This window comes from Chiloscyllium plagiosum, chromosome 36, assembly GCF_004010195.1.
Source record: "Chiloscyllium plagiosum isolate BGI_BamShark_2017 chromosome 36, ASM401019v2, whole genome shotgun sequence".
Classification (NCBI taxonomy): Eukaryota; Metazoa; Chordata; class Chondrichthyes; order Orectolobiformes; family Hemiscylliidae; genus Chiloscyllium; species Chiloscyllium plagiosum.
This window is the reverse complement of record NC_057745.1, coordinates 38,419,832-38,444,386: the sequence shown is the minus strand read 5'-3', so window position 1 is coordinate 38,444,386 and position 24,555 is coordinate 38,419,832. Positions and strand designations below refer to the sequence as shown.

At 44.9% G+C, this 24,555-nt stretch overlaps 1 protein-coding gene across 3 annotated transcripts in view; it reads left to right on the top strand.

Moving 5' to 3' along the window:
* LOC122541133 (layilin-like) overlaps positions 1-14,547 on the top strand; it is a 28,032-nt gene extending 13,485 nt beyond the window's left edge. For 2 of the 3 annotated variants that reach the window (XM_043677746.1, XM_043677745.1), the window contains exons 2-6: positions 8,251-8,548; positions 9,136-9,293; positions 9,688-9,750; positions 12,895-12,994; positions 13,705-14,547. In XM_043677746.1, the coding sequence (XP_043533681.1) occupies positions 8,251-8,548; positions 9,136-9,293; positions 9,688-9,750; positions 12,895-12,994; positions 13,705-14,035 (950 nt within the window). In that variant the 3' untranslated portion in view covers positions 14,036-14,547. The remainder of the gene's footprint in view (positions 1-8,250; positions 8,549-9,135; positions 9,294-9,687; positions 9,751-12,894; positions 12,995-13,704) is intronic. The other variant, XM_043677747.1, reaches the window with a different exon arrangement.
* The last annotated feature ends 10,008 nt before the right edge of the window (positions 14,548-24,555 follow it).

Here is a 24,555-nt window from a genome sequence, read left to right as displayed (position 1 = left end):
CTCCCCTCCCCCAACACCCCCAACACCCCCCCCCTCCCCTCCCCCAACACCCCCACCCAGCTCAGCTCACAAACCACTGACGTGAACAAGACACACTCAGGTCAGACTTTTACTCTCTACCTGCCCTGGGTTTGGTTTGGAAAGGAGCAAAATGGAATGGGGACTGGGAAAGTGAAAGGGGCGGCGGGGGGCATGGGGTTCCTGCCTCCCCCTCACCCCCACATTCCAGCAGCGGGGACTGAGGGAGGGGGAAGGGGGTTAGGGGTGAGTAGGGTGAAGGGGGGAGGGGGTGTGAGCCGATGGGGGAAGCAGCCCACTGTGCCGGAGCTCCCCACCCCATGGGGCTTCCGGCTGGAGCAAGGGGGGAGAGGGGGATGATTCGGAAACCATAGCCCGAGGATGCGGGCGGTGCCACCCACTCAGTGGGAATCTGCAACTCCCTTCCGTCCAGAGAAGGAGGCCAGTCGGCCCCTCCAGCTGCCCCTGCTGCCCCCAGAACCTTTAACCCCGTGTTGGGGCTGCCAGTCGATGAGGCTGACATTATAGAGACTTCATGTGGAAGCTGCCAGCGCTCTGTCTCCATCCAGGGTGACATTGGAGAATCCCCCTCTAATGTTTCCCCATGATGGGAGAGAAGTGGGAGAGAAAATATCTGAGATTGGCCTGAGAATGGCGGAGCACTTACAGATAAGCAGCTCAGCTCCTTTGTAAAGAGACATGTTCATGAATTTTCCCAAGTATTTTATAAAGCGTTATCTGACAGCAAAAGCTGATAGAACTTAAGACAAGTTTAACAATGTACACACTTTCTCCAAATCTGAACGATCGCTGGGTTAGATTTTCACATCGCTTTCTGTTAGAGCCAAATTCCTGATTTTCTTTGTGAACATTCCCATTTTGACTGAAAACAGAAAAATGTTGGAGATCACAGAGGATTAGGTAGCATCCATGTAGAGAGAGCTGATCACTCTTCATCAGAGCGGAGGGGACAGCATTGATGGAGACAGGATGTTGATCAATGATCGGAATGTGTCTACAATGTGGAAACGTTAGCTTGCTCTCTCTCTGCAGTAATTCCCTTTCCGACCCACACTGACCCTCCGAAGAGTAACGCACCCAGACCCATAAATCTTTGGGCTGTGTGAGAATCTGGAACAAACCCACACAGACAGTCGCCCGAGGCCAGAATCGAAGCTGGGACCCTGGTGCTGTGAGGCAGTAGTGCTAACCACTGAGCCACCGTGCTGCAGTTCAATTATTCTCCTGCTATTTTGTTCACATGAACATAATTGAATGGTGTGTTGTGATAAGTTTTGACATTTCCACTTCTCTCTGTTAACTGAAGAGAATCGATAAAGTGATTGACCACAAGTTTCACAGCAGCAGCTTAGACTGAGCTCGCTCCCTGTTACTGATCAATCATGTGCTCAATCCCATCACTGACTTTGACACAGTCCAACCCCACCATATCCTCAATTCTAATTTTCTTTGGTTAATTTATCGAGTTGATGAAGGAGGTAATTGTGAACTCAGGAGAGCTACATATTTACACCTGTGGTGTTAGGAGTTACAGTCTCACCCACATCACTGCAGGAAGCCGAGAGGCAAAATAACGGAAATGACAATGGAAACTTTGATGTATAACCAAATGAAGAATCAATCAATGAAGAATTAAAACATCCCTCCACCACCACCCTCTGTCTTCTACCTTTGAGTCAGTTCTGTATCCAAATGGCTAGTTCTCCCTGTATTCCATGAGATCTAACCTTGTTAACCAGTCTCCCATGGGGAACCTTGTCAAACGCCTTACTGAAGTCTGTATAGATCACATCCACCGTTCTGCCCTCATCAACCCTCTATGTTACTTCCTCAAAAGACTCAATCAAGTTTGTGAGACATGATTTCCCATGCACAAAGCCATGTTGATGATCCCTAATCAGTCCTTACCTTTCCAAATACATGTACATCCTGTTCCTCAAGATTCCCTCCAACAACTTGCCCACCACCGACATCAGGCTAACTGGTCTATAGTTCCCTGGCTTGTCCTTACCACCCTTCTTAGGAAATATTGAGAGGATAGTGAATTGGGAAAGTAGCCAGATGCAATTCAATGTCTGCAGTTAAGAGAGGGTAATTTTGGTCAAAATGAAATGATTTGAAGAAATTCCTTAAAATAGAGGCAGAGATGCTGCTGAAAGCCAAGGCATTGCCATGGAGATAGTTGGCTCCTGTGGTGCCAGGGAATTCAAGCACCTTTTGTTTGTAGGGAATGGATTCCATCATGTGAACAGTCCTGTGCCTATCACTTCTAGCAACCATGAATGAGCCATGTTATACGTTCAACCGATTCCCTTAAATTGGTTGTTCATGTTGTGATTAGCAAGCTCAGGATTGTTTGACTGGATGAGAATAAAAGGGAAAACCATATCCCTCTTTTATTCAGTAATGTCCCCAGGTTCTGTGCTACCAAGTAAGGAGTAAGGAAGAGTCTTGATTGTGGAAGGGCAGAGTGATTTGAGATCCGACTCCTAAAGCAATAAGCATGTTCATGTCTATAAACAATAGAATGTGAGTTATGTTGTGAAGTACAGGATAAAAATACTTGATGATGAATTTGCATAAAAACCTCGTTAGATCACATGTGGAGGACCATGAGCAGGTTTGGGGTCTACATTATAGGAAGGACACCAAGCACCACTTCCACGTGTGTCGGATTTACTTGCCTTACTTATTGGGACTCGTTTTACACAAACAATGAGATATGATTTACAGTGAGACATGGTTTATTATCATTGAAACAGAAGATATGTACATGCAATTCTATGAAATCTGTCTTTCCCTCTAATTTGCCGAATAACCTTACTGTTCGTAAATGACTATGTTCTCACACTGGTTTGAAATCTGTGTTAGAATGTGATAACGAGGCTTATACTAACCCTGATTACAGCTTTCAAACTGAGGTTCAGACTCTTCTTCTCATTCAGAAGGTTCCTGCTCCTTTTGTTGACTTTGTCTCCAGAGTATAAGCCCCTCTGATTCAAGTGGCCCCTTTAAACCCAGTTCTCCAGGCCATCCCCACCTCTTGTGGCTTACCATTGGTTACTGCGTCAGCACAGTAACTCACGTGCAGCTTCCTCTGTATCTACTGGTTTGATACAGCAATGTAATTCACATAATTCAGCTACTCCCTATCCCCGGATGGGTGTTATAAAAGGCAGTATTGGGTAATGTAACTTCCCGATTGATTGAGCCAATCCTAGGAGTTGGATTGTCTCAAAAACAGTTCTCCTGAAACTCTGAACTAATGTTCTGTCTGAAACCTTATGGCATTCTCTCATCAACACCAATTCAATATAGTCGATCAAGCTAAATGGCTTACATAACAGTCTAGCCTGATCCAACTTGATACAGAATTCTGCACGCTTCCTGGTTTACCAACTTAATTCCCTTCCCAGCATGCCATTTAGTTCGCTAGTTTGGCTTTTGGTGTCCCAGAAGAGTAATTATTTATTTAAAAGGGACACTCCACTACATAAAGGCTTTAGAGAGGGTAAACCTCAGATCACCATAGAGATGTACAGCACAGAAACAGACCCTTCAGTCCAACTCATCCATGCCAACCAGATATCCTAAATTAGTCTAGTCCCATTTATCAGCATTTGGCCCATATCCCCCTAAACCCTTCCTATTCATATACCCATCCAGATGCCTTTTAAATGTTGTAATTGTACCAGTCTCCACCACTCACTCTGGCAGCTCATTCCACATACGCACCACTCTCTGTGTGAAACATTTGCCTCTTAGGTCCTTTTTACATCTTTCCCCTCATCCCACACCTATGCCCCCTAATTCTGGACTCCCCCCACCCCAGGGAAAATACCCTAGCCATGCCCCACATGGTTTTATAAACCTCTATAAGGTCACCCCTCAGCCTCTGACACTCCAGGGAAAACAGCCCTAACCTATTCAACCTCTCCGTGTAGCTCAAACCCTCCAACCCTGGCAACATCCTTGTAAATCTTTCCCGAATCCTTTCAAGTTTCACAACATCCTTCCAATAGGAGGGAGACCAGAATTGCACACAATATTCCAACAGTGGCCTAACCAATGTCCTGTACAGATTGTTGCCGGGCATGAGAAAACACAAAGACAAAGCCTTTTTCATTAGAATAGATTAGATTAACAACGATTTGTTACAGTACTGCACATTCAGAAATGATGGGCAGGTGAGATAGAAACTGACTGTTCCAGTAACTGAAGGGGTCAGAAACAACTGGTCATTAAAAAGCTGATTTGTGGGAGATTTAGGACAGAGAGGTAGGAGAGGCTGAGCAGTCCAGACATGAAGGAGGCAAGTTACTATGAAAGAACAGGTAAGAAAGCGGTGATAAAATAAGAGACCGAAAGGATTATGGGAGCAGAGTCAGTGCATATCATAAAGATGCTGCCCGTGTGGAATTAACAGTTGTACATCTGAAATACTAAAGCATTGATTCCTTTCAAGAACCAGTTAACCATCAGAACTTTAATGAGACAGATTTGATGTCCTTCTATATCATGGTCTTTTTTAGACTACGATATACAGCAGATGTTATAAAGATATTTACCCAAAAATTCACAGACTTTCAAAACACAATTGAACATTCTAAAACAATTAAAATAGTAATTGACGTGCCAATGTTTCCCTCAAAGCAAATCATCCCAGCAAGAATCCAAACACTACTGATGGAGAATGATTGATTGGTTCAGAATCTACAAAAATAAATCCATTCAGGAAGAATTACAATGCATTCTTTCCCTGTATCTAACCTTGTGCTGTCCCTGTCCTGGAAGTGTTTGATGGGGACAGTGTAAACGGAACTTTACTCTGTACCTAATCCCGTGCTGCCCCTGCCCTGGGAGTCATGAAGTATTACATCACAGAAATAGATCCTTTGGTCCAACTTGTCCATGTCGACCAGCTATCCTAAATTAATCTAGTCCCATTTGCCAACATTTGGCCCATAGCCCTCTAAACCCTTCCTATTCATGTACCCCTGTGGATGTCTGTTAAATGTTGTATTGTAGAAGCCTCTATCACTTCCTCTGGCAGCTCATTCCATACACACACCACCCTCTGCGTGAAAAAGTTGCCCCATAAATCCCTTTTAAATCTTTCCCCTCTCACCTTAAACCTATGCCCTCTAGTTTTAGGTTCCCCTACCCTGGGAAAAAGACCTTCGCTATTCAGCCTATCCATACCGCTCAGCCTCCGACGCTCCAGGGAAAACAGCCCCAGCCTATTCAGCCTCTCCCTGTAGCTCAAATGCTCCAACCCTGGCAATATTCTTGTAAATCTTTTCTGTGCCCTTTCAAAGTGTTAGATGGAGTCAGTGTAGAAGGAGCTTTACTCTGTATCTAATCCCGTGCTGTCCATGTCCTGGAAGTGTTTGATGGGGGAACACTGTAGAAGGAGCTTTACTCTGTATCTAATTGTGTGGTGTCCCTGTCTTGGGAGCATGAGTTACTCTTCCTATATTACATTTTCTGGAAACAAAACTCATCCAAAACTTAGCTGTTCTGTCCTAACTTGGCCGTGTACTTATTGTCTGACGTTGCCTCTGAGCTGCCAATGTCTTGTACAAGTCTCACCACCTCATGGCGTCACCCTCCTGCAGACCAACCTTCTGTGATTGATGCACAAGGACACCCAGATCCCTCTGCATAGCAGCATGCTGCAACATTTTACCATTCAAGTAATAATCCTTTTTACTGTTACTCCGATCAAAATATATGACTTCACATTTATTAACATTGTATTCCAACTGCCAGACCTTTGCCCATTCACTCACTGTATCTGTGCTGCTCTGCAAAGTTTCACAGTCCTCTGCACACTTTGCTGTGCCACTCCTCTTAGTGTCACCTGCAAACTTTGAGACCGTACATGTCCCCAACTCCAAATCATCAATATAAAATGTAAATAATTGTGGTCCCAACACTGATCCCTGAGGGACACCACTAGTCATTAATCACCAGCCAGAATAGCACTCATTATTCCCACTCTTCGCTTCCTGTTAGTCAACCAATCTTCTATCCATGCTAATATTCTACCCCTAACACCATGCATCCTTCTCTTATGCTGCAGCCTCTTGTGCGGCACCTTGTTGAAGGCTTTTTGGAAATCTAGGTACACCACATCCACTGGGTCCCCATTGTCCACCTTGCTTGAAATGTCTTCATAGAATTCCAAAAGGTTTGTTAAGCATGACTTGCCCTTCATGAACCCATTCCGTGTCTGCCCAACGGGACAGTTTCTATCTGGATGCTATTTCTTCCTTGATAATAGACTCAAGCATCTTGCCCACTGCAGAGGTTAAGCTAGCCGGTCTATAATTCCCTGTCTTTTGTTTACCCCCCTTTTTAAACAGTGGCATAACATTTCCTGTTTTCCATCTGCTAGGATTGCCCAAAGTCCAGTGAATTTTGGAAAATTACCACAAATGCACTTGCTATTTCTCCCACCATCTCTTTTAGTATCCTGGGATGCATTGCATCAGGGCCAGGAGACTTGCCTATCCTTAGCTCCATTAGCCTGCCCAACACGACCTCTTCCATAATAATGATTGTTTCCAGCTCCTTACTTACCTTCACCTCTTTGTCAATTCCTGGCATGTTATTAGTGCCCTCCACTGTGAAGACTGACACAAAATACCTGTTCAAAGCCTCAGCCATTTCCTCATATCCCATAACGAGATGCCTCTTTTCATCCTCTAAAGGACCAATGTTTACTTTAGCCACTCTTTTTTGTTTTATATATTTATAGAAACTTTTGCTATCTGTCTTTATATTCTGTGCTAATTTCTTTCTCATGTTCTGTCTTACTTTTCTTTATGGCTCTTTTTGTGGCTCTCTGTTGGCCTTTAAAGTTTTCCCAATTTTCTCGTTTCCTGCTGTTCTTGGCCACTTTGTATGCCTTCTCTTTCACTTTGACAGCCTGCCTTATTTCCTTAGATACCAATGGCAGATTACCCCGCTTCTTACAGTCTTTCCTTTTCACTGGAATATACTTTTGCTGAACACTTTGAAAAATTGCTTTGAAAGTTCCCCACTGCTCATCAACTGTCCCACCATAAAATCTTTGTGTCCAGTCTTCTTTAGCAAAGTCCTCCCTCATCCTATTGTTGCCTGCCTTGTTTAAGCACAGGACTCTGGTATTGGATTTTATCTTCACACTCTCCATTTATATTCTAAATTCAACCATACTGATCACTCCTTCCGAGAGGATCCCTAATTATGAGGTCATTAATTATTCCTGTCTTGTTACACAGTCCCACATCTAGGATAGCTTGCTCCCTCGTCGGTTCCATTACATACTATTCAAGAAAACTATCACAGTTTTTTATGAACTCCTCCTCAACGCTACCTTGACTGAGCTGGTTTGATTAATCAGTATGTAGATTAAAATCCCCCATGATAATTGCTGTTCCATTTTTATAGGCATCAGTTATCTCTTTGTCTATTGCCCGCCCCAATGCGATGTTATTATTGGGTGGCCTATAGACTGCACCTAACAGTGAACTTTTCCTCTTAGAATTTCTCATTTCCACCCAAATGAATTCAATCTCATTCTCCATAGAACCTATATCATCTCTCAGCACCGCCCTGATGTAGTCCTTGATTATCAGAGCTACACCACCTCCCTTACCTTCCAGTCTGTCCTTTCGTGTGGTCTGGTACCCCTGGATATTTAACTCCCAGTTATGATCATCATGCAACCAAGTCTCTATAATGGCTACCAAATCATATTCATTCACAATGATTTGTGCCGTTTTCTCATCAACCTAGTTATGAATGCCACGAGCATTCAGGAAAAGAGCCTTTATGATAGCTTTCTTACTAACATCTCTAATAATATCTCCTGAGTTATCCTTCCTTTTTGCTTCTTTCACAGTCTGCCTTGTATTTAAAGCCTCCTGCACACATGCTAACCTGCTGCTTATCTTTCTATTTACCTTCATACTTGCTGTCATTTTCCCTTTCCCACTGACTCACTAGTTTAAAGTCCTAGTGACCACCCTATAAATACCTCATATTTATCCAAATTAAACTCCATCTGCCACCCTTCAGCTTATTGAAGCTATTGATCAAGATTGCTTTGTAATCTTTGATAACCATCTTTGCTGTCCATTCTACCACTAATCTTGGTGTCATCCACAAATTTACTAACCACGCTTTTGCTGTGCTTTAATCCCCTCTGTCAACCAATCCCAGGTCAGAATGTGTGTCGCAGGGGGGTTGAGCGCCCCTGTTATCAAATCGCCTATTTCCAGGACACCTCACTCAGACTGGGCTTTGAAGAGGCACAGAGTGAGTGCAAACGTGACGGGGGAAACCTCTTGAGCATTGAGACGGCAAATGAGCAGCGCTTTGTGGAAAAGTTGATTGAAAACTTGTCTGCAGGCGATGGTGATTTCTGGATTGGACTCTGGCGGAGAGAGAATGGGAATGAAAGCTCGGCAGACTGCCCTGACCTCTATCAGTGGATTGATGGCACTGACACCGGGTTTCGGTAGGTAACTCTTGTCTGATGATCAAGAACAGCAGCTCATTCTCCTCTTGGCTCTTACTGCTCCCCGTCACTGACCCACTGGATTCCAGCTGAGATCATGTAATCTCCAATGGCAGTGTCCCAGGTGATACTCTCACTCATTACCAAGTCTTGTTTATTCTGAAAAGCTGGTGTTGCCCCAAAACTCCAGTTCTCACAGACTGTGAGAATCTCTCACCATTGTTTTCCTTTTTTCTGTTCACTGAATCCATCCTCGGGTATTAGTAAGCACTGACCTGAATAATTCCCAAGCACAACTCAGGGAAATTAAAACACATCTGCTAAAGTCCAGTCAAAGCTCAACAGAATTCCCATCCTTTGGAAATGAACACCGGAGAGTAGAGGTTTGGGATTAATCAACAAACAGAGGCCATCTCAGGTTCCTGTTGTTGCTGGTCTTCCATGTTACTGGGATGTTGGGCACTGATGCTGCTAAGTTAGTGAGTTACCAATTGCTGGATTACCAGTTAACCTGTTGCTGAGTTGTTTAGTTGCTGGGTTACTCGATTGACAGGCAATCAGGATTTGGTGTTTCTTATCTCTTTCAGTAACTGGTATGTGGATGAGCCATCGTGTGGTAGTGAGGGGTGTGTGGTGATGTATCACCAACCATCTGCCTCCTCAGGTATGGGAGGCCCCTATCTTTACCAATGGAACGATGATCGATGCAACATGAAGAACAACTTCATCTGCAAGTATGCTCCAGGTAAACACTCCAATGGATTGGTTCATGTGAATAGCAGCCTTTGACCCCATCCAATCCCTCACCCTCAAATAAATTCCAAAACTGTGGATTGGGATTGCACAACATGGCTCTGTGTGGAAAGGGAATGAAAAGAGAGGGAGTGGTGAGAGCAAGGTTTGGTTGGGTTTGGTGTTGGAGATTGGGATTGGGAGTGTGTTGGACTGCAAGTGAGGTGTCTGGAGGTTGGGGAATGGGTTGGGGGAAGTAAGCTGTGTGGGAGGGTGGTGGACTAGTCATGTTTAAGGATGGGGAGTGCAATGAAGGGAGAGAGAAATTAGAGTTGGGCGAATGATGATGGATTATTTAGCCAATTGCTGGTCTCTGCCCTGATTGAGTCTCTCTGTTTTGCTCACAGTTCCAGATTCCTTGACTCCAGGGTCAATACCAACTCCCATTGATGGGAACAGCTTGGAAGAGGGTAAGAGGCAGTACTTTCATACGACCAAGAAACAAGAGGAGGCCACTCAGCCCTTCAGGCCTGCTGTGCCTTTTAATAAGATCATGGCTGATCTGATTTTAACACTAACTTCACATTCCTGTAAACGTCTTTGTGATAAAGATTCTATCTCCCTCTTCCTCAAAAATATTTAACAAATCTGTATCCACTGCCTTTTGAGGAAACATTCCAAAAACTCATAATCCTCTGAAAGAGAAAAATGTTTCTGCATCTTTGTCTGAAATGGGTGCCATCTTATTTCTGAACAGTGATCCCTGGTTCGAGATTCCCCAACAAGAGGAAACATCCTTTTCACATCTGCTCAGTTAAATCCCCTCAGGATCTTATAAGTTTCAATTCAGTCACTTCTGGCACTGTGTCCAGAGGTGACAGGCCTAACCTGTCTAGCCTTTCCTCAATCAGCAATTGCTCATTCCAGGTCCTAGTCTAGTAACGCTTCATTGAACTGCTGCCAATGCATTACCATCCTTCTGTAAGTACAGGTGAAGAATGCTGTACTTACAGTATTTCAGATGTGGGCTCACCAATGCCCTGTGTAATTGATACATAGCCTCCCTATTCTTGCATTAAATTTCACCATTATAGGATAGTGAAGGCGGCGTTTGGTATGTTTTCCTTTATGGTCAGAGTACTGAGTACAGGAGTTGGGAGGTCATGTTGCGGCTGTACAGGACATTGGGTGGGACACTGTTGGAATATTGCGTGCAATTCTGGTCTCCTTCCTATCGGAAAGATGTTGTGAAACTTGAAAGGGTTCAGAAAAGATCATTCCTGAAGAAGGGCCTGTGCCCGAAACGTCGAATCTCCTGTTCCCTGGTGCTGCCTGACCTGCTGTGCTGTTCCAGCAATAAAGTTTCAACTTTGATCTCCAGCATCTGCAGACCTCACTTTCTCCTCAGAAAAGATTTATAAGGATGTTGCCAGGGTTGGAGGGTTTGAGCTATAGGGAGAGGCTGAACAGGCTGGGGCTGTTTTCCCTGGAGTGTCGGAGGCTGAGGGGTGACCTTATAGAGGTTGGTCAGCATGGATGGGTTGGACCGAAGGGTCTGTTTCCATGCTGTGCATCTCTATGACTCTATCAGAAGTGGGGATGTTTGCTCATGATTGCACAATGTTCAGCACCATTCGTGACTCCTCAGGTACTGAAGCAGAGCCTGTCTAAATGCAGTTAGATTTGGACAATATTGAGGTTTGGGCTGAAAAGTGACAAGTAGCATTCATGCTGCACAAATGCTATCAACGTCCTGGGAGTTATCTTTGACCAGGAGCTGAACTGGACCAGTCATATAAGTACAATGTCTAGAAGAAATCAGGTCAGAGATTGAAAATTCTGCAGTAAGTAACTCATCTTCTGGACTCCCCAAAGCCTCCATCTGTAAGGCACAAGTCCTGTGTTTGATAGAATACTCCCCACTTCCCTGGATGGGTGCAGCTCCAATAACACTCAAGAAGCTTGACCTACCTTCCATGATAAAATGGTTTGACTGATTGGTACCACATCCACTCCCTCCGCTGCCCTCTGTTGGAGCAGTAAGGACCATCTACAAAATGCACTGCAGGATATCAGGCAAGTTCAGTAAACCTTCCAAACCCATGACCACTTCCATTTAAAAGGGCAAGGGCAGCAGATATATGGCAACAACATCTCATGCAAGTTCCCCTCCAAACCACTCACCATCCTGACTTAGAAATATATCGCCATTCCTTCAATGTTGCTGGATCAAAATTCTGGAATTCTGTCCTTAATGACATTGTGCGTGTAATTATCATCCAAGGATTTCCATGGTTCAAGAAGGTAACTCATCACCACCTTCTGCAGGACAATTAGGGCTGGAACTTTCCATGCATATCTTCCCTAAACTTGTCCCGTCTCACTTTGATGTCATGACCCCTAGTAATTGAGTTCCCCACTCTGGGAAAAGATTTCTTGCTATCCACCCTGCCTATACCTCTCATGATTTTGTAGACCTCAATCAGGTCCCCCTCAACCTCAGTCTTCCTAATGAAAATAATCCTAATCTATTCAACCTCTCTTCATAGCTAGCACCCTCCATACCAGGCAACATCCGGGTGAACCTCCTCTGCACCCTCTCCAAAGCATCCACATCCTTTTGGAAATGTGGCGACCAGAACTGTACTCAGTATTCCAAATGTGGCTGAACCAAAGTCCTGTACAACTGTAACATGACCTGCCAATTCTTGTATTCAATTCCCCTGTCCGATGAAGGAAAGTATGCTCTATGCCTTCATGACCACTCTATTGACCTGCGTTACCACCTTCAGGGAACAATGGACCTGAACACACCGATTTCTCTGTGCATCAATTTTCCCCAGGGCTTTTCCATTTACTGTATAGTTTGCTCTTGAATTGGATTTTCCAAAATGCATCACCTCACAATTGCCTGGATTGAACTCCATCTGCCATTTCTCCACCCAACTCTCCAATCTGTCTATATTCTGCTGCATTCTCTGACAGTCCCCTTCACTATCTGCTACTCCACCAATCTTGTGACATCTGCAAACTTGCTCATCAGACCACGTATACCTTCCTCCAGATCGTTTATGTACCCTAGGGGTATTTCACACTATAGGGCATATTTTTAAGGTGAGAGGAGAAAGATTTAAAAAAGACATGAGGGGCAATTTTTTTTACACAGTGGTTCGTGTGTGGAATGAACTTTCATTTTTTAGATGAGTACGTGAGTAAGAAATGTTTGGAGGGATATGGACCATGCACAGGTAGGTGGGACTTGTTTAGTTTGGGATTATGGTTGGCATGGACTGGTTGGACTGATGGGTCTGTTTCCCTGCTGTTTGACTCTGTGATTCTCTAAAAGGCATCTGAATGGCTACATGACTAGGAAAGGTTTACAGGGATATTGGCCAAATACTAGCACATGGGACAAGATCAATTAGGGAATTAGATTGGAATGGGCGAGTTGGACTAAAGGGTGCTATATGACTCTATGACAAGTGACTTAGAAGGAATAAACCTTAACCCCAGGTCAATCCCCATTCCTTGGCTTTAACCTGTAATTGTTGCAGAAATTCCCGTTTTCATTCTGGAGGGTTTTTCCTTTATAATTGGAGTTTCATTTCTTACAGACAACACCCTGAACATCCTCTACATTATTATTCCGACAATCCCAGTGCTCATCCTCCTGCTGGTGCTCAGTGCCATCTTCTGTCTCCGTGTCGTGAGAAGGTGAGTTCAGAAACACTGAATCCGGCACCCCACCAATCCTGACCAATCACCAACTGACTGATCCCACATTGACCAATCCCATCCATCACTGACCAAATCTGATCTCCATCCAGCACTGGCCAATCTCAATCCTGATCCATCACTAACCAAACCTGATCCCCTACTGATCAAACCTGATCAATCACTGACAATTTGGAGAAAGTGAGGACTGCAGATGCTGGAGGTCAGTCAATAAGTGAGGTGCTGGAAAAGCGCAGTAGATTAGGTGGGATCCAAGGAGCAGGAGAGTCGACATTTTGAGCATAAGCTCCTCATCATTCCTGATGTAAAGCTTATGCTCGAAATGTCAACTCTCCTGCTCCTCGGATGCTGCCTGACCGGCTGTGCTTTTCCAGCACCACACTTTTTGATTCAATCACTGACAACTACCTAGTGACAGAACATGACCATTGTACAGCGACAGATCATTTCCTCTTGTGAGGCACTGCGCTGCTCTCCCTGTTTTTCTCCCTCCCCTCCCTCTTTTCAGCCTCCCCTTCTCTTTGCCCCGCCTCCTCTCTGTTTGCCCCCTCCCCCACCTTCTCTTTCTCCACCTCTTTCCCCTCTTTCTTCTCACTCTTTCCCTTGGCTTTTCCCCTTTTTATCCTGGATCTCTGCTGCTGTTGTACAGTTATTCAGGATTGACGTTACTGAAATTCTTTTGCCTTCAGGAGGAAAGAGAGATGTGAGACGATCGTGAAGGAACAGCATTTCTGGATGGAATCTGTCAGAAGCAACTCTCCAAAGCTGGAGATATACAATGTCATCATGAAGCAGTCAGAGGCTGATTTAACTGGAACCCGACCTCAAATAAAGAACATTTCTTTCCGAAGCTCTGCTCCCAGCCAGGAACTAGACAATGTTTCCAGAGAATATGACAACATTGGTACCAATTGTTCCACAAGTGGTTTTGTGACAAATGAGATTTATGAACCTTATAGTCATCAAGTGAAAAAATGTGGAGAATCTGGCTGGGTGGAAAATGAGATCTATGGTTACTAGGAGCATCCAATGTCGAGTTAATTCTCTCTGAAACTCTAACCAAGAGATGAATAGTTTGTTCGTCTCTGCTGAGACGCTCCTTCCCCTACTGGAGAAAGGGGTCCACTTCCAGCATGCAGAGGAAATGCACCCTTTAATGCGAGTGAGAGAGACCCATCTGTGAAAGTAGAAACTGAAGCCATCATCACAGAACCAGGAACCCGAACAAAGCTTCAGTGAGTTGGGAAAATGTGGTTCACTTCTCTTATAGTCTTCCTCGTGTTACCCTGTCTTATAGTTCCTATTTCAATGCAAGGACAGTCTGTATCAAGCATTTGCCCACAAAATATCTGACATTAAACACAAGCTGCACAATATTTGCTGCTAATATTTAACTGCTACAAAACTCTAGCAGGAATTATTCAGACCCATTTCTCTCTTGAGTGTTGGAGGACACTTGCAGGTGAAATGCTACAACACTCAATGTACAAAAGTGTGGTGCTGGAAAAGCTCAGCTGGTCAGGCAGCATCCGAGGAGAAGGAGAGTCGATGTTTTGAGCATAAGCTCCTAACCAGGCTCTTCACTCGAAACATCGACTCTCCTGCTCCTCGGATGCTGCCTGACTGGCTGTGCTTTTCCAACACCACATTCTCGACTCTGATCTCCAGCATCTGCAGTCCTCACTTTCTCCTAACTCTCAATATACACCCTTCCCTCTCTTCAGGAGCAGGGAAATAGAGGAGGCCATTCAGCCCACTTAGATTGTGTCCTGCCTGTTTAGATTGTGGTGATCTGTATTTCAACTCCACATCCTTGGACACCCTTACCCAGCAAACGTTTCAACTGATTCACAGCATCCACAGTCTTCTCTGGGAAAGTTTGCCAGATTATTAAATCCAAACTTTGTATTAATATTGCAATGTATGTTAGAAATCCAAGGGAAGAACTTTACAAATGTACATTGGATGGTTTTAATTATCTAGAACTTTTTCTGGATTTTGCTAATTTTATTTTTGAATCCATTTAATGTTTTTAAAATGCCTTTGTTTGCACTGGGAATAAATGTAAGTATGGTTTTCTGTAATGCTGTGGAAAGACTGGGCTACGGATCTGATAATGTTACCAGCTCCTTTAAAGCACCTGATGAAATAGCTTTAAAATGCAATCCACTGTGAACCATCGTTTGTGATGCTTTTTATTAAAAATATGTCATTTGGGGCTTCCTGAAGCTCTCTGATTACCCCTGAAGCTCAAAACACTGTGTCATTATTGTCTTGAGGATATTATTAGGACCGTGTTTGGTCCAGTGAGTATTACTGGATTATATGATGTTCCATGAATGTGTGTTACTGGTGAAATAAATTCACAGAGCCCAGTATCCCGTCACCAAGTCACCCATTATTTACACATGGAGAGTCCCTGACCCTGATCCAGCTCCCTCAGAACCAGCTCTCAGAGTCAACAGAATCTCTGACACTCCTGTTCTTTTTTCCCCCCCTAAACTGAGGAAACTCTGAATCTCCTGTTTATTTTTTTAATTTTATTAAACAATTCCAAAAGAGGTTACAGAAAAAAAATTAACATCCCCGTGTCTGCGTGGGTTTCCTCCGGGTGCTCCGGTTTCCTCCCACAGTCCAAAGATGTGCAGGTCAGGTGAATTGGCCATGCTAAATTGCCCGTAGTGTTAGGTAAGGGGTACATGTAGGGGTATGGGTGGGTTGCGCTTCGGCGGGGCGGTGTGGACTTGTTGGGCCGAAGGGCCTGTTTCCACACTGTAAGTAACCTAATCTAATCTAATCTAATCTAATTTACAGCTGTATACAACAGCAATTTTACAAGGGAGAGGAGCCAGGCCACAAACCCTACCATTCAACCAGTTTACAGGGAAATGAGGACAAACCACGAATCCCAGTTTCAAATATGAAAAGACAGCAACAATGACATTTATACATAAGACAATCCTGTTACGTAAAAATGTGCATACAATACAGACCCAGCAAGACCTCGTCCCTCCCACCTTCTGATCACTCTAAGGCAGCCCACCCCTACCCACCTTCCAGCTCTTGGTCCACCCCATGCCCCTTCCATATCTTGGTCCACCCTGCCACACCTTTCGACCACCTCTAGGGCAGCCCGCCCCGGTACACGCCCAGGGTGACAGCGGTCAGGACGGCCTACCCACCTTCCAGCTTCACTAACCACCCTCAGCACCTTTTGACCACCTCTGGGGCAGCCCGCCCCGGTACCTGTCCAGGGTGACAGCACCAAGAACAGCTACCCGCCTTCCGGATCTCAGCCTGCCCCTACGTACCATTGTGCTCTCACCCACGCCGATGCGCCATCCGGCCAGTGGGCTATCCTGGCACACCTTCCGGCCACCTCTAGGACAGCCCATCCCCTTCCCTGGGACGACAACGTGCAGGGTAGCCCACAAGCCTTCCGGATCTCAGCCTGCCCCTATGCGCCTTCTGGCTCTCAGCTGCTCTGACACACCTTTTGACCACCTCTAGGACAGCCCGTCCTGATCACCCCTTCTCGGGACGACGGCGCTCAGAACGGCCTACCCACCATCTGGCTCTCAGGGTGACTGGCATCAGGGTGGCCTACCCACCCTCTGGCTTTTGAGACAGCCTACCAACCTTCAGGTTCACAGGATGGCCTACCCACCTTCTGGCTCTTAGGGTGACAGCTTTCAGGACGACCCATGAGCCTCCCAGCTCACAATAAGGCCTGCCAGACCCAGGGACACACAAGACAGTGCAGGTGATAACCCCCAACAAACCATATGACAGTTAATTACCAAAACACAGAGTCCTTTCTGGTACACAGTCCAAATACAGAGTCTTCAAAGTATACAGTCCATTCCCAGGAAGAGTCCACTCCAGTTTACAAGGTGCATTGTCCAAAATGGAGTCCACTCCAAATTGCAGAGTCCACCACTACAAAACAGGGTCTCCAACCGAGAGCAGAGTCCACTCCTGAAGGCAGCAAATGCACACCCCACATCACACTCGTGTTCAGTCTCCATGGAGTCCTGGCCCAGCCTTGGAAAACCAGGCCCACTCACAGGAACATTGTATATTGTAGTTAACTCACAGGGATTTGATCCACTCCTGAAGGAAAGGTCTTCTCCCAAACTCCAGGATACAGCACGTGCTCACCTCCGAGCACACACACAGGTGTTCAATCTTCAGAGGCCCAGTCCCAGGTCTAGTCCTTCCCACAGGAACAGCTTCTTTGGTAAAATGTATGTCTTCCACAAGGGCTCAGTCCAGATATTCCTGTTCTTTTTTTTACTAGTTATAATATTTTATTAAACAAATTACAAAACAGTTTACAAAAAACAGTTGACATTTGCAGATGTATACAACAGCAATTTTACAAGGGAGAGGAGCAGCAAAGCAAGGCCCAAACCCTACTCTGCAACCAGTTTATACAAAGATGAGGACAAACCTCAAATCCCACTTCCACATATAAAAGACAGTGACAATGACATTTGTACATAAAAAGCTAACCCAGTTACATAAACAGTGCATACAATACAGACCCAGCAAGACCCCGTTCCTCCCAACTTCTAGCCACTCTAAGGCAGCCCGCCCCTACCCACCTTCCGGCTCTCGGTCCATCCCATGCCCCTTCCAGTTCTCAGTCCGCCCTGACACACCTTTCGACTCTAGGGCAGCCAGCCCCGGTACGCGCCCAGGGGTGACAGCACTAAGGACAGCTACCCGCCTTCTGGCTCTCGGTTTGCCCCTACGTACCATTGGGCTCTCACCCACCCCGATGCGCCATCCGGCCAGTGGGCTATCCTGGAATGATAGCATGTAGGGTAGCCCACAAGCCTTCTGGATCTCAGCCCGACCCTACGCGCCTTCTGGCTCTCGGCTGCTCTGACACCTTTTGACCACTTCTAGGGCAGCCTGTCCCGATCACCCCTTCTCGGGACGACGGCGCTCAGAACGATCTACCCACCATCTGGCTTTCAGGACAGCCCACCAACCTTCAGGTTCACAGGATGGCCTACCCACCCTCCGACACTCAGGGTGACAGCTTTCAGGACAACCCATGAGCCTCCCAGCTCACAGTAAGGCCTGCCAGACCCAGGGACACAAAACAGTGCAGGTGATAGACCCAGGAAACACCACAATACAGTTAGTTACCAAAAAAACAGTCCTTTCTGGTACACAGTCCAAATCTATACAGTCTTCAAGATATGGAATCCATTTCCAGGAAGAGTCCACTCCAGTATACGATGTACGTTGTCGGAAACAGAGTCTGCTCTAAACTGCAGAGTCCATTGCTAAAAACAGAGTCCGCAACTGAGAGCAGAGTCCACTCCTGAAGGCAGCAAATGCACACCCCACAGCACACAGGCATTCAGTCTCCACTGAGTCCTGGCCCAGCCTTGGAAAACCAGGCCCACTCACAGGAACATAGTACAGGTGCAGTTAACTCACAGGGATTTGGTCCACTCCTGAAGGAAAAGTCTGCTGCCAAACTCCAGGATACAGCAACTGCTCACCTCCCAGCACACACACAGGTGTTCAATCTTCAGAGGCCCAGTCCCAGGGCTAGGCCTCCCCACAGGAACATCTCCTCTGGTAAAATGGATGTCTTCCACAAGGGCTCAGTCCAGATACTCCTGTTCTTTTTTTTCAAATTTCCACCACCAGGAATATAGGAAAACACCCGAGTGGCCAAATCTCTGTTTATTTTATATTTTTTGTTTTAACTCCTGTTCTTATCTGTCAGCCAGGGCTCCCTGATTGGACCAGATTAACAGCCACAATCAGGCAACTCATATTCTATGATGTTCACTTTGCTGACCTCAACACAATCACTACAACTAAGCTATTTGCTGCTGCTTGGGTGTTACTCGTCTATATGATGCACAGTGTGTATGTGTGTCACTGGGCTATATAACGCATAATATGTACGTGTGTCACTGGGCTATAGGATGCACGGTGTGTACGTGTGTCACTGGGCTATAGAATGCACGGTATGTTCGTGTGTCACTGGGCTATATGATGCACAGTGTGTATGTGTGTCACTGGGCTATAGGATGCACAGTGTGTACATGTGTCACTGAGCTATAGGATGCACTGTGTACATGTGTCACTGAGCTATAGGATGGGTGATGTGATGCTCAGGATGTATTATGGAGCTATAGGATGCTTGGTGTACGTTATATAGAAACATAGAAAATATAGCAGGGTGAAGACATTTGGTCATTCAATATAATCACCACTGCCTCCTGTACTCTTTGATCTCTTTTAGTCCAACATATTCTCTCTAACTCCTTGAAAACATTCAAGGTTTTGGCCTCAACCAGTTTCTGTGGCAGACAATTCGGCAGGGTCACCACTCCCTGAGTAAAGTAATGTCTCCTCATCTCAGTCCTACATGGTTTACCCTATGTCCTTAAACTGTGGCCCCGGTTCTGAACTCCCCCACCATTGGGAGCATCCTTCCCAGGTTACAGTGTTACAGGTTTCTATGAGATCCCGCCTTATTATTTAAAGTTTAGTGAATATAATCCTAACTGATCCACTCTTTCCCCTCATGTCAGTCCCGCCAACGAGGCATCTGTCTGGGAAATCTTTGTTGCACTTACTCCATAACCATTGGAGCCATATGGCTCTGTGTGACTGCACTATATGATGCTCAATGTCTGTACTGCTGAGATATATGTTGCCAACACGCTAATGGGAAGACACAGCCTCACAGGACACAGTGTTGACTCCAGCTACAACTCTCACTCCTAAATGGAAAGTTTGACCTCCTCCCAATGACTGTACTTTCTGCTGTCATGGTTATCCAGGGCATGTCCTTTCCTCCCCAAAGGCTGTCTAACCTTCAGCGTTTCCATTGTTTCTACTTTAATATTGACTTATTGTTTCTTTTCACCTTTCAAACAGGATAGTACTGGTCGTCTGACAGTTCAGTGCTCCCTCAGGACTGACCCTCCGACAGTGCCCACTTCCACAGCACTGACACTCCGACAGTGCGGCACTACCTCAGGACTGACCCTCTGACAGTGCCCACTCCCCCAGCACTGACCCTCTGACAGTGCGGCACTCCCTCAGCACTGACCCTCCGACAGCGCGGCACTCCCCCAGCACTGACCCTCCGACAGCGCGGCACTCCCTCAGCACTGACCCTCCGACAGCGCGGCACTCCCTCAGCACTGACCCTCCGACAGTGCAGCACTCCCTCAAGTATTCAGGGGAAAGAGTATTGGGCAAGATGGTGGCACATACATGGAATGAGCTGCCAGAGAAAATGGTGGACGCTGTTACAACTACAGCATTTAAAATTACAACATTGTGTGATTTTTAACATTGTCCACTCCAGTCCAATACTGGCATCACCACAACATTTAAAAGGCATCTTGATGGGTATATGAGTAAGAAGGATTTAGAGGGATATGGGCCAAATGCTGGCAAATTAATTGAGGACATCTGGTTGGCATGGACAAGTTGGAATGAAGGGTCAATTTCCATGCTGTACATCTCTGATTCTGAGAGAAAGCGATGAGGGGCAGGCATCTTGTCCAACATTCTTTCCCACGAGTGCTGAGGGAGTGCTGCACTGTCAGAGGGTGAGTACTGAGGGAATGCCGCACTGTCAGAGGGTCAGTGCTGAGGGAGTGCCACACTGTCAGAGGGTCAGTACTGAGGGAATCATAATTTTATATGTTTCTGTAAGATATTCCCTCATTCTTCTGAATTCTGATGAATATAATGCCAATCTACTCGGTCTCTCCTCATAATCCAACCCCCTCAACTCCGGAATCAACCCAGTGAACCCCCTCTGCACCCCCTCCAGTGCCAGTACATCCTTTCTCAAGTAAGGAGGCTAAAACTGCACACAGTACTCCAGGGTGTGGCTTGTACAGCTGCAATATAATGTTACGACATCGCAGTAAACCCCTCTGCTAATTAAACCAAACATACTGAAAAGGTCACCTTGCCTCATAATCTGTTAAAGTATAAGTGACAGAGAAGTCCCAATGTCCACTATTTAAAGAAAAAAAATCAATTTATTCTAAAGTTGAACATTAAACAGCAACTTTTAGCCTCCTTTCTCTTAACTGCTTGTTATCTACCTCTACAACAACATACTGTTCCAATAACCACCTCCTTATAAAATTACATCAACATCATTTCAAACCCAGACAGCGGCTGTTGTCTCTGGTGTCTGCCTTCCTCTGGGTTGTCTTTGGTGTTTTCCTGCAGAGATGTTTCCTATGATAAAGGTAGCTTTGATACAGAGTGTTATGCTGGCAGTTACTTGTCGATGGCAGTTGGTCTCTCTCTGGCTAACTCAAAATGTTGGTTTTTTTAATACCCCAAACATCGGATCATCTCATTGGGTCAACGCTGCAAAATAGTAAATTCAAAATTGAATCGGTTTTAGTATCTTGGGCATAATTTAAATTGATTGGTTAAATTTGAATGGTTGTCAACATAGTTTTGGGTACTATGTTATTCATTTTGCAGCCAAACGTTACGTATTTTCGATTTTCCAGTACACTCTGAGACTGCTCATCAGTTGCATGACAGGTACCTGCAAGCTCTCAGTGTGAAACAGTACTCACTCTCTCTTAAAGGTACAGTACATGCCTTCAACTTCATAACACCTCCCCCTTCAGAAAACAATGCGCCATCATAATGAAAAGATGGCTTCATTTTATTTCTAATGTTTAACTCCATTACCATGAAATATATAGGACAATAATCTAATACAGAAATTGTATTAATTTCTGAACACGTATATAAATAACATTGGTATCTGTTCAGTCTTATCTATACTTTATCCGTTAAATCCACAATAACACGTTGCATTCTTACAAGCTGCAACATGTACAATTTGGAAATTAAAGGTTTGTAACATAGACTCCAGTGAAACAGTCTCATTCTTGTCTTTAAATCATTCCAAGAATGTAAGAGGATTGTGATCCGTGTACACAACCATCTCCGGCACATTGTTCATCACTTAAACATCAAAATATTGTAAGGCCAGTTCCAAACTCCATGAATTCCCTTTTGATGGTAGAGTATTTTCTCTGATGGGTGTTGAGTTCCTTTGAACAGGAACCAACTGGCTGTTCAGTTCCATCATCATTGTCCTGTAGCAGTGCAGCTCCTTTGTTGCTAGCATCGATTGCAACTGAAGGATTTCAAGAAACATTGGTGCAACTAAAACCTTTGAGGTCGTTAATGCTGCTTTTAAATTGTCAGATGTCTCCTGTCATTGCTCTGTCCACTGAAACTTTGTGTTCTTCAGTAAATCTGCTAGCGGTGCCACCACGCTGCTGAAGTTTGGAACAAACGTCTGGTAGAAACTGTTTAGTTCCAAAAATTGAAGCACCTCTTTCTTCGAGGTTGGTCGTGGAGATTCCCCAATGGCCTTCATCTTAGCATTCCTTGGGGTCAATCTTCCATGACCCAATGCTATGTCCCAAGATCACCACCTCTGCTTTCGCAAATTCTGGTTTCTGTAAGTTTATTACCAGTTTTGTTTCTCTTAATCATTCAAAGAGCTCTGCCAACTGTACCATGTGATCTTTCCATAACTCACTAAAGATCACCATATCGTCCAGACAGACTGCACAGTTTGTTAACCCAGCCACAACTCTATTCATGAGTCTCTGGAATGTGGCAGATGCATTCTTCATTCCAAAGGGCATCACTTTGAATTGATATTGCCCACTTGGGGTTACAAACACAGTCACTTCTTTTACTTTCTCTGATAAAGGTACGTACCAATTGGTACCTACCACGCAGTAAGTCCAACTTTGTGATGTAACTGGCTTGTCCAACTTTGTCTATACAGGCCTCCAATCTTGGTATTGGATATGGTTCTGATTTTGTTACAGCGTTGACCTTCTGGTAGTCCACACAAAATTGCTGACTCCCATCAGGTTTGGGAACTAACACGATTGACTCGGTTCAGTGATATCTTCGCTGAGCATCACATCCACTTCCTCCTGAACCTGTGTGGCTTTGAAAGGATTAAGTCTGTAGGCGTGTTGTTTTATTGGAACAGCATTGCCTACTTCCACCTCATACACAATAGTATTAGTCCTCCCTATCGTGTTCCTGCAGACATCCTCATACTGCTGCAACTGGGTTCTTTGCTGCTGAGACAGATATCTTACTAACCTATCCCACTCCCCAAGTACTTCTTCATTTTTGAATCTATTTTGAGGCACATCAAAATCCACATCATCCGGATTTGATTCCTCACTCTGTGGGGCAGTAACTAACGCCAGTTTCTCCAGATCCTTCTCTCTATTTTAATAAGGTTTCAACATATTCACATGACACACCCGATACAGTTTTTTCCTATCTCTAATCTTTACCAGATAATTTACCTGAATCAACCTTTTCTCAATTTGATAGGGACTACTTAACCTGGCTTTGAAGGGATCTTCTATCATTGGGAACAAATCTAATACGTCATCCCCACGGGAATACGTCTGAATTTCAAAGTTTTTATCTGCCACCTGCTTTGTTCTATGCTGTGCCCTCTTTAGGTGCTGCTTAGCTAACTGACCTACCCAATTTAATCTCTCCCTCACCTCCAATACATAATCTAAGTGCGAGATCTCCTACTTTGGTTCTGTCAATTTTTCTTTAATTAATTTCAAAGGGCCTCTCACTTCACGCCTGAACATTAACTCCAAGGGAGTAAACTGACTAGATTTGTTTGGGATGTCTCTAATGGCAAACAATAGGAATGGGATACCTTTATCCCAATCATTCGGGTAATCCTGACAATATGCTCTCAACATGGTCTTCAAGGTCTGATGCCACCTTTCTAAAGCTCCCTGGGATTCAGGATTCAAAGTGCTATCCATAACCTCCTCAAACAGCCTAGCAGTAAAAATTAGACCCTTGGTCCAACTGAATCTCTCTGGGTAGCCCATACCGTGTGAAGAAAGCTACTAACTCCTCGACTACCCTTTTTGCCTTGATACTCCGTAATGGAGTTGCCTTTGGAAATCTGATAGACACATCCATTCTGGTTAGCAAGTACTGGTTCCCACTTCTAATTTTTGTAAGAGGACCTACACAATCAATCACTGCCCACGTGGAAGCTTCTTCGAATGTAGGAATTGGCAACAAAGAGGCTGGTTTTATTATCGCCTGTGGGTTACCTACCATTTGGTATGGATGACACGTACAGCAAAAATTAACGACATCCTTGTGCATTCCAGGCCAATAAAAATGTTTTTGTACCTTAGCCTGAGTTTTCCTTACCCCTCGGTGACCTCCTACAGGTAGTTCATGTGCTACCCGTGTCACTTCCTGTCTGTATGCTACCGGCAACACAATCTGGTGCACTTCAGCCCATTTCTCCTCTGCACTAACCTGCCGTGGTCTCCATTTCTGCCTTAGGATTCTATCTTTCAGATAATAGCCCTCCAGAATATTCTCTGCCTCCTTTTCAGAGTATGTATCCACATATATATCTTTTTACTGTCTCGTCTTGCTGTTGCAAGTCTCTTAGCCTTTCAGGACTAAACACTTTT